A 10,431-nucleotide genomic window follows, 5' to 3' on the forward strand; every position below is an offset into this window, starting at 1 on the left:
TTCATCTTCTTTACTTCTCTGGGTCACAGCAGCAGCAGAAACAAACAGATTTCCCCTTCTGTCGACAGTTTAAAATGAAACGTCTGTTTGATGCTGCGTTGGAAACCCGCTCTGTCACCACAGCAGACTGCACACGCACACACACACCAAGAGAAGCATTCCTTTTTCTGATGTGTACTGTTTCATCACTCATCGCTGATTAATGGCTTCTTCTTCCATTTTGTTTTTCCATCTTGACAGAAATATTAATAATTGGAGAAACCTGAAGCTCAGGGTCTGTTCTGGCTGATCCTGGAAAGAGAAAAAAGCTAAATTCCAACTTAAAAAGTGCTTTAACAGGACGATATGTGGAACATCCAAGTGCACCAGAGTTGATGTTTTTTTAACAGAAGCTAATCCGTATGATGTAAACTGAACTCAGTGATACTTTAGATGTTGCAAGACTGAAGTGACTCCTCAGAAATGCGATTGTTGTAAAGGAGGAGACTGGCTTTCAAACATTATTTTAATCGGGAAAAAATATAATAAAAATACATAGAAAATACACAAACAAATGATGTAATAGCATCATAAATCATAAGCAGCCTTTAAGAGTTACCTCAGCATTGTGGTTGTTGCTCTAAGTCATGTGTTAAACAGTGGGGAGACAGTACGTGGGGACAACTCCAGCGTCATGAAAAGTCTCATGATGAAACCACAGTGACACTCAGTAGAGCACATACCTCCGCCCGGCCCAACACTCCCCTTATGAAAACACTAGATCCACATCTTTTCTTGAGAGGGAGCCGCACCAAATTGCACACACTCATAAATATCAATCCTATAAAAATTCCTGGTTTTTTTTAATCAAGATCCATGAATTCAGGGAAATCCTGAATTTGTTTGTGGATTTTCGCCTCCTGAGAAAATCAACGCATTGAGAATATCAAAGCTGAAGCTGAACAATCATGTGAACTCACTGTAAAGCTCTGTAAAGCTTTCTGTTGAGTTTCCATAACAAATGTTTCATATTTTCACATATTGTTTCAGAATTACTTTTATATCAACTGATGTTTTACTTTTTTCCCTGCTCATAGTGATGACCTGATTCCCACATTAATGATTTTTTACAGTCCCACTTCAGCAGCTCATTGCATCCCATTAAACTTGTTCTTCAAAATTTAATTTTGAGGAACAAGGATTTTTTTTTGATACAAAAAAAATCCCTTGTGGCCTTAAAATGTCTTAAAGGTCAAGTTTGGTGTTTAATGAAGCATTCAATATTAATCAGTCTTGTCCAGTAAAAACACGACTTTTAGTTTGATCTTTCATATCTGTCCAAATATTCTGTCACTTGGAATAAACATTTAAGAGAACATATTTTTAAGATGATTTACAGTAGATTTTAATCGAAGATTTGAATCGTCTATCCCAGCAGATAGTCCTGAAGTGAACTGAAAAATAAGCAAAGGCAGCAGGAATGTTACCCTCGACTCCATGGACGATAAATCGAAATCATGCAGTGGGAGAAATGGCACAGGAAAACCAAACAGGTCTCTCGTTTTCTCTTTACTTTTTATTGGGTTGAACTGTTCAGAAAAGGTTTCATAGACCCCAGGGGTGAGCTCTGTGTGACTGTAGACAATTTATGAGGAATAGAAGAAGAAAAAGTATCTTTTATAGACATAAGAACCTCTAGAGCAAAGAAACTGTTTCATTTTAAAACTAAATTAATCACACTTATTGGATTGAAAGAGACAATAATGTCACCAGAGCCAAGAAGTGTGAATGTTTTTCAGAAATGGAATTCTATGGAATTTTCTGACATGACACCATTCATGTCCTTCAGTATCTGAACCAATGAGTCATCCACTTGACTGGTGATTAGCTGAAGTGCCAAGTATTTACAGCAAACAACTAATCAGCAGGGTTCTGATGTGTTGAGGCAGCACAGTGTGTGTGAAGCTGTGGTCGGTCTCTGTCAGCAGCTCTGATTCGGTTATGGACCGTGTGGTTGCAGCAGCTGAGGGACTCAGCACCTGGAAAACACATAGAGGCGAGGCTGCTCTCGGCTCATTGTAACTGACTGAGAGTTCCACGTACATTTCCAGATGTGGAATTCAATTCAGAGATCAAAGAGAGGAGTCAATTTTATGTTATTCTCAGGTTTCCCCAAGGCCGGGGGGATACAGTCTGACACACCCCAAAGAGAAGTATCCAAACAAAGGTTATAGGCTATTTATAAAGGGACTGAAGGTCCATTTTTCAAAACTACTATCATAAAAACCTTTTCATTTTTCTTTAATCTACCTACTAATTCTTAAGTATTTCTGTCTGTCTGTATGTGGAACACATATTTAGCAAACTGTTCATCTTATCAGCTTCACACTTGAAATGTGTATTATGAATGGCCCAGGGAAGTGTTAAAATTGGTGCGATTCTGACCCGCAGAATATTCAATATTAATGGTACTGACTGCTCTGTAGCAGTCAGTGGGGATGGGGGGGGAGGGTGTGCCCCCTGTCTGTGGACTTGGTTCTTCTACGCCCTCAGATAAACTACATCAGTTGTCATCAACTGGACTGAACCACAGGTCAAAATGTCTGTTTGTTTTGATCATTTGACTATTTTTATTTCCCCATGTCGCACTGACACAGCTCAGGTGCTGATCATTGCAATTACACTCTTAGAATCACTTCCTCTTTGGCAAGTTGTCTTCATAGTAAAAGCACAACGTCGGTTTTGTTGCTGCAACGCTTCATAGGCTACTGAGCAGAATTACAGAGCTTCACTTTTAAAAAGTTGTGAACTTGGGTCGAAAGATTGTGTCGTTTTCTTAACAAACCTCTGCAACAGCCGACATGTAATGTATGAAAAAATAACAGCATATAACTAAATCATTCAAACTTTTATATGAACCACACACATGTGCAGTAATAAAGCAAATTCAGTCTCATTTTATGAAAAACATTGACTGTAAAATCTTCATTTCAGAACAAACAGGTAGGATGAACACAAAGTTTTCTAACGTCACTCTGCACCATAGAGGGTTTATAAAAAGCTCTGCATGCAAACAATAAAAGGTGACAGTATATTGTAGAACAGTTTGACAAGGAATCATTCTGAAGTAGCTCTGGAGCAGTAACACAGACCAACATAACAGCCCATTCCAAACAGGCAGGCTTAGAACGGCACTGTGATTCATTTTCAATATTTTGTCTTCTCGGAGCTCGTGTTAATAACTGTGCCAGAGACTTGCGACCCCCATAATCCCAAATGATTTTGATTTGAGCAAGATCATGAAAAAATCACATACGTGCACGTGTTTCAATGTTTCCTGTGCTGCTGTAAATTACCCTGCCGTCACTGATGCTCCCCCTAATATGTCGTAATCACCTCAGGGGTCACATGGAGACAACAAAATACGGTTGATGGTTATATATTATTATTTGCATGGTTGTATTTTTTTTTCTTTTCCCTGTATTATTTAGCTTTTGGGACAACTGTGGCTCAAATATGATATTGATAATTGGGTTTTGAATTGTATTTTGAATTTCTCGCTACCCTCCTTCCATGTCTTGTGACCCCCCCGTGGGGTCCTGACCCCTACTACGTGAACCACTGCTGAACCTGTCCATGTCTGGTCCCTGCAGAAGGAAGTGACGACGTACCGAGGCCGAGCTCCTGTGTGGGTCTCTCTGGATTAAAACAGTGCAATGGAGTAAATGGGATAAACAGGGCTTACAGATCTGGGTGGCGGTAGTGACGCAAGGCTTTACGCTGCCTAATGGGGCGTCAGTTGACACCTGCCCCACCCTCTCAGGGTCCCTGACCTCTCCAGTCCCTCCAACCTGGGCCTCACCACAGCTTTCGTCTGACCCCCTGACCCCTTAGAAATGACAAGTTGCTAATTTGATATTTCTGAATAGAATTAAAACTTAACCCACACAGCTATAGCTGTTCACGTTTAACAATAAGTGAATCACAGTTTCTTAAAGTGTGTGCCACAAGTGTTTTTACAGTTTGAGAAGGAAACTGTCATCAGACGGAGGCTGCAGACCCTGATCTGCAGTTGTCAGTGGTCTAACAGGCTTATGAGATTACAGAGAAAATATTTTCCGTCTGTTTTAAAAAGCAAAAATCTCCCATCTCCTCCTCTTTCACTGAGCTGGGCAAGTTTAATGTTTATTATTATGGCGCTTTAATGCGACACATTTAGAGTGCGTGTACTTCTAAGACCCGAATCGGCCCACAGAGGGCGACATGCCAACGTGAAGTGAGCGGAGGATCCGTTCAGCTGCAGTGATTAGAAAATACTTTTGTATTTAATCTTATTATTTAGTGTATTTTTTTCTTATTTTAATTTAGTTATAGATCATAATCACAGGGGACATTTTGGCACTTTGCGTAAATTTGTGTGCAATTGAAAAGGTTTTGATTAGAAATGACTTCATAGAGTAATATTTGATGTGTATATATTTATAAAGAACCACTACAGATGAACTATAGAGGATAGATGTAAAGGATATATATAGAGCTGGTACATGGGTCAGTGTGTTGAGCAGGTTTTCAGAGAGCAGCAGACTGGGAGGGGGGCGGGGTGACGCACAGCTTCAGACTCCAGACTCTTTCATAAGGCTGGCGCAGGTCAAGTGGGCAAGTGACTTCCACACTAACTTCCACACATGTTGAACTGAAGCAGAGTTATAGGGGGAAGGCAGCTGGATTGTCTTCATCTACCGGGACTCTTCCGCAGCTGCTGATGGGAGCTGCGCGCGTATAAAATCCTCAAGCTTCTTGTGAGGGGGGGGAAGGGGGGTTGATCGTCGGGAAGGAGGATTGTACCAAAAAAGTGCGACTCGAGGAGCAGCTTATTCATGCAAATTCATGAAATCATAGGCGTGCCTTTGGACGATGGAGTCACGGCCGGAAAAACAAACCCCCTCCTGGATGATCAGTGCGCTTCAAAGACTGTGATGCGCTGAGCTCGGACGCATTGACGGCGGCACCGGGGCGACTATTTGAAGAGCTCACAGACGCACAGGAGAAAGTTAGGGCTCGTTTCTCTTCCCACACGCTCCTGTTGACTGGCTGCACTTCGTCCTCCTCTCACCGAACCACCAGCGCCAGTGACTGCTGCGCCACTGGATCTCCAACCGCAGGCGCATCGTACCAACTGTTACGCACGGCCACAACTATCACTATCTGCCCCTGGCTATTTAATTCTTTTTTGTTTCTTATTTTGTTTTTATTTGTACTTTTGTTTCTTGTATGTGTCACTGTCGTTTCAATTCCTGAGAACACCGATGCGGATGAAGTGACAGCCGAGCCACACCAGAGTCTGTGCGTGAAGACGCCACCGCCGATTCGTTCCCGTTTTGAGGAAAAGGTTTTATTCTCATTTTTAGTTGGACTTTTCTCGCACCGCCATGTCCGAGGACGACAGTAGCTCCACCGCCAGCTGCATGTCCGACACCGAAGGGAGCAACGTCAGCGTCCTCAGCTGGGAGCAAGTGCGGCGGCTGGACTCCATCCTGACGGAGACCATCCCGATCCACGGCCGCGGGAACTTCCCGACCCTGCAGATGCAGCCCCGGCAGATCGTGAAAGTGGTGCGCAGTCGGATGGAGGAGAAGCACATCCACGTCCGGGACGTGCGGTTAAACGGCTCCGCGGCCAGTCACATCCTGCACGAGGACAGCGGACTGGGCTACAAGGACCTCGACCTCATATTCTGCGCAGATATGAAAGGAGAAAGCGATTTCCAGACTGTGAAGGACATAGTGTTGGACTGTCTCCTGGACTTTTTGCCAGACTGTGTGAATAAAGAGAAAATATCGCCGTTAACGTTAAAGGTAAACGCACCCACAGATTTGTTCCCCCCTGCTATACTTGTTTACTTTTAGATAAGTGATAAGATTTGATTGCATTTGTGACAATTCGGCTTAACGACCATTACGCGCTGCTTAATGTGCAATTAGATTAGTTAAGTGATAGTAAAACTTTGGTTTTCTGTAGTTAAGAGGATTGAGTTAATCCAATTTGGAAAGGATCCTGAGCTCAGCCACCTAGATCCCATATCCAAGTACATTCTATGGTCTGTAATATCAGGGTCAGTTGCAATAATAACACAAAATCACAACACAAAGTCATGTAAATAAAATGTATGGATATAGAAAAGATTGTTAGATATAAATGTAGTAAGTGCATAATACAAAATTAGGTCAAAATGGGGTTGTAAGTGACTTTGAGCTTAATTATTGTTTCTATCTACTTAATGTGTATGCTTTATCTTTCCCTTTTCTTCATATTAATGCCACACACACACACACACACTCTCACACCACACACAATCACAGGAAGCCTATGTGCAGAAGATGGTGAAGGTGTGTAACGACTCAGACCGTTGGAGTCTCATCTCGCTCTCCAACAACCGGGGGAAGAATGTGGAGCTGAAGTTTGTGGACTCTCTCCGGCGGCAGTTTGAGTTCAGTGTGGACTCATTTCAGATCAAGCTGGACTCCCTGCTGCTGTTCTACGAGTGCTCAGAAAACCCCATGGCTGAGACCTTCCACCCCACCATCATGGGCGAGAGCGTATATGGGGACTTTGTCGAGGCCCTGGACCACCTACGTCACAAGGTCATCTGCACCCGCAACCCGGAGGAGATCCGAGGCGGGGGTCTGCTGAAGTACTGTCACCTGCTGGTGAGGGCATTTACAGCTGACTCAGAGTCAGAGATGAAATCCCTGCAGCGCTACATGTGCTCACGGTTCTTCATTGACTTCCCTGACATTGGTGAACAGCAGCGAAAGCTGGAGTCATACCTTCAAAACCACTTTGTGGGCCTGGAGGACCGCAAGTACGACTACCTAATGACCCTGCACGGAGTGGTCAACGAGAGTACGGTGTGTCTGATGGGACATGAGAGGCGGCAGACTTTAGGGCTGATAGCCATGCTGGCGGTGCGAGTGCTTGCCGAGCAGAACGTCATTCCCAACGTGGCTAATGTCACATGTTACTATCAGCCTGCTCCTTATGTGGCAGATGGCAACTTCAGTAACTACTACATAGCACAGGTTCAGCCAGTGTTTGCTTGCCAGCAGCCTGCGTACTCCACCTGGCTTCCCTGTAACTGAGACCGCCCCCAGGGGAGGAGGATGGAGAGAGTGTGATTTGTTTAAACGGGATCAAGCGGCAGAGTCGCCGCCTCAAACCTGCCCAGGGTTTGACAGCCGACAGAAAAAGGAGTCTTCTTTTTAATGTCAAAGCTTCAAGCTTGTGTTTTTGTTTATAAGCTGAGTATGAATGCTGAATAAAATCCAGTTGGCTTTCAATTCCAAAACTATTCCGATGAGAACATCTCCTCAACGTCTCCTGATCCTGCACAGGCCAACAGGTTTGGGGAAAGATTCATTTGGGTAGAGCTTGGAGGTAAAGGCTGAATGCAAATATGTGACAGTCTCTTAAATGCGAGTCATCGAGACTGATTGAATCTGTCAAGAATGGATTAGCCAGCACATTCCAGCAGCAGGGCAAACGGCCGCAGCAGTGTCCTCACACACACACAAACACAAACACTGGGTGCAATCACAGGCATGTGGAGGGCTCCAGCCCAACACCCTGTAGACTCTAGAGATGAACTGAGGGGAGATGCTGTTAAATTAGTTTGGATAACAAACCGGCATCTCCACCTTGCATTTGGATATAATTATGGTTGTTTACAGACCAAAGATTTTTCTTTTTGATTGTCTCTAACATTAAAACCCGATTTTGATGGGGTAAAAAAATATATATATAAATCTATGTCTATTTGTATATGTGAATATATATATGTGTGTTTATAAGTGCCTATTTGCCATATGACTTTTGTGAATTAGCCCCACTCTATTTCAAAGTCAGGCACACAGAGACATCAGCAGCCCAGAGGCGTGTGAATGTATACGAGAGATCATGCACAGTCACTGTTTGTGTACGTTTCGATGCAGATAAGCAGCCATTCATCAGCATGGTCTTTCCAGTAAAGTCATGGTCAAATGGTTCATTACAAGATTCACATTTTTCATGTGGACATGTGGAAACTCCAGATTTTATCTCCTCTGAGTGATGCTAAAATGTTCCAAATTAACAAACACAGGCATTGTTCAGCTGCACTATATGGATCATCAGCAAAAGTTTCACTCTCACACACACACACTATTTTCGGTGTATTTTGTACAGCGGTGCTTGTCTTTTTCTCATAGGAGAAGGAAAAAAAAGTTCACAGGTTGATAGATAAGAGACAGAGGGAGAGCAAAGGCTGCAGTCAGAGTCAGACAGAGAGCTGCTGTGTGTGCGTTCCTACGCTTCCTCCTGCAGCTGAAGGATATTTGCTGAGACACCTCAGATGACGACGAGACACTATTTGCTGTAGCACCCTGGCAGGGAATTCCTCGGCTGCTGCTGAAGAGCTTGAACTTAGCTGTAGGCTCAGAGCCTGCAGACGCTCCGTTCAGGGTTCAGACAATGAAATGTCGTGCCAAACCTCTCGATGGCCCTCGCTGATAGCCCTGAAGTCTAATGAGCCATTTGTTGACGTGGTGCAGCCGAAGACGCTGTGTTTAGAGAAGACGAGGAAAAAGAGAAAGGAGAGCGAAAGGGAGATGCAGTCGTTGAAAGGCAGGAGGCAGAGTGAGTATGTCTGGAGAGATGGGTGCAGCTGGTGATGGGGTTTATCTCTTGAGGGCTACCATGCTTTACTGTACAAACAGTCTCTGTTCAGGTCAGGTTGCAAGTTAATGCACAGTGCTGCAGCTCGCCCCTTTTTTCCAGGGGGCAACAAAACAACTGTTTCAGCATTTGCTTTCTGTTTGGATCATCTGCCGTTTAAAGAGAGTGATTAAACTGCGTTCACACCAGGTTCAACACACTTTAAGTTGCAACTTATATTCCATTTCTAATGTTGCTTTGATGATGCCTATTAATGTTTTTTATGCTTCAATCCAAACCCATTTTAAAGAACTGTATATATATATGTATATGATTACATGCCACAGCTTTGCCAACACACTTAATCTTTTGCAAACTTTACTGCAGCCTTCCCTAAAGGGGATTTTTAAGCATTAAGACGAAGGCTAGGCCCTACAACCAGGATCGACGCAGTCCTGCGACACAAAGAGAAATTCTCTCACTGAAGAAAAAAAGCTTTTCTTTTCTTGTCCTCTGTCTCGCATAATTCAGGTAATCCATATCTGCTCTGTCCAGTTGTTTCCTCCTCTCAGTGACTGTCCACGTCGACGGTATCCTCCGGATTGCGCAGGCAATGTGTTGTCATTTGATACTCGGTGAAAAGCCGACTAGCTAGCTATAGCTCTGTCAAATAGTGATTGTGCCTCTTGGTTAGAGATTGTGGATAACTGCTTCGTCTTGTACATGTTGTCTCAATTACCCATTTCTGTCCATGCTGTCTTTTACAAATCAAACTTTGAAAAAAAAAGAAAAAGATTTTTGTCTTGTATGTATATTTTTTATGATTGTTATTTTTATAAATGTATCAGACACTGCAGATGTGGCAGTGCTTTGGAATCTGTGATCAAGTTTCAGAGGATATGTTCTCTATAGCTTTTTTGCTATATTTTGTCATGTGTCCAATGGGTCAAAAGGTTAAAGATGCTTTCATCAATAAAATATCTGAAAACCAGATTTGCGATGTCTCTCATTATTCACCTGAGTTTGAATCATGTTTACTGCACTGGATTGTTCCAGACAGAAGAACTGCTCATTTTGCTTTAATTTTCTTTTTTTCAAAGGGAAATCTCTTTACACTGATGCAAGCCATTCTGTGGCTTTCACACAGCTTCCCCTGCTCACTCACTCAGAGAGGAAAATCCCTGCCATGGCCTGCTGGGCCCGACAGACCCATCAGCCAGAAACCCGTCCAGAACTGCCAGAGAGAGCCGTTGTTGAATGTGAGGGGATTTGCATCCAACCTGAAAAAGAGACTTTAACGCTTTTGTACAGTGAATATCTTTGCCTGCTCATCAAATTCTCTCTGTTAACAGAATCCCCAACCCCACCATCCCCAGACACACACACAGCCATGCAGATAATCAGTGCTGAGGCCTGCCGAGCCCACAGTCGGACTGTGGGCTCGGCAGGGCTGAAACGAAACTCACCACAACAGAGTGTCACACGGGTCACATGACAAACTTGTCCTAGATACAGAAGGGTGTGGAGAAGAAAACACAGAACGAGTAAGAGACTTGCTGTATGACACAGAGCTATATATGGCAGACATGATAAGGACATTAACACTTTCACATAAGCGGATTAATCTGAGCCATGAAAGGTATGACTGACAGGTGGAGGCTGATGCATGTACAGAGACGTACAGACACAACACTTGTATACATTCTATATATTCAATACTTTAATTGGCCCTTTTTATCCCTGATATCAAAATGAAAGGGTTAG

General features: G+C 43.4%; 1 protein-coding gene across 1 annotated transcript; it reads left to right on the plus strand.

Moving 5' to 3' along the window:
- The first annotated feature begins 4,621 nt into the window (after window positions 1-4,621).
- On the plus strand, window positions 4,622-9,658 carry tent5aa (terminal nucleotidyltransferase 5Aa). Its single transcript, XM_035164167.2, has 2 exons — window positions 4,622-5,834; window positions 6,339-9,658. The coding sequence occupies exons 1-2, from the start codon at window positions 5,409-5,411 to the stop codon at window positions 7,116-7,118; spliced, it is 1,206 nt and encodes a 401-aa protein (XP_035020058.1). The 5' UTR covers window positions 4,622-5,408; the 3' UTR covers window positions 7,119-9,658.
- Window positions 9,659-10,431: the final 773 nt, after the last annotated feature.

The sequence above is a fragment of the Hippoglossus stenolepis genome, chromosome 8 (assembly GCF_022539355.2).
Source record: "Hippoglossus stenolepis isolate QCI-W04-F060 chromosome 8, HSTE1.2, whole genome shotgun sequence".
Taxonomy (NCBI): domain Eukaryota; kingdom Metazoa; phylum Chordata; class Actinopteri; order Pleuronectiformes; family Pleuronectidae; genus Hippoglossus; species Hippoglossus stenolepis.

Coding starts and splice junctions, on each gene's coding strand:
- tent5aa (XM_035164167.2), top strand. CDS start 5,409: ATGTCCGAGGACGACAGTAGCTCCACCGCCAGCTGCATGTCCGACACC. Junction 5,835..6,338: donor TATCGCCGTTAACGTTAAAG/GTAAACGCACCC, acceptor ACACAATCACAG/GAAGCCTATGTGCAGAAGAT.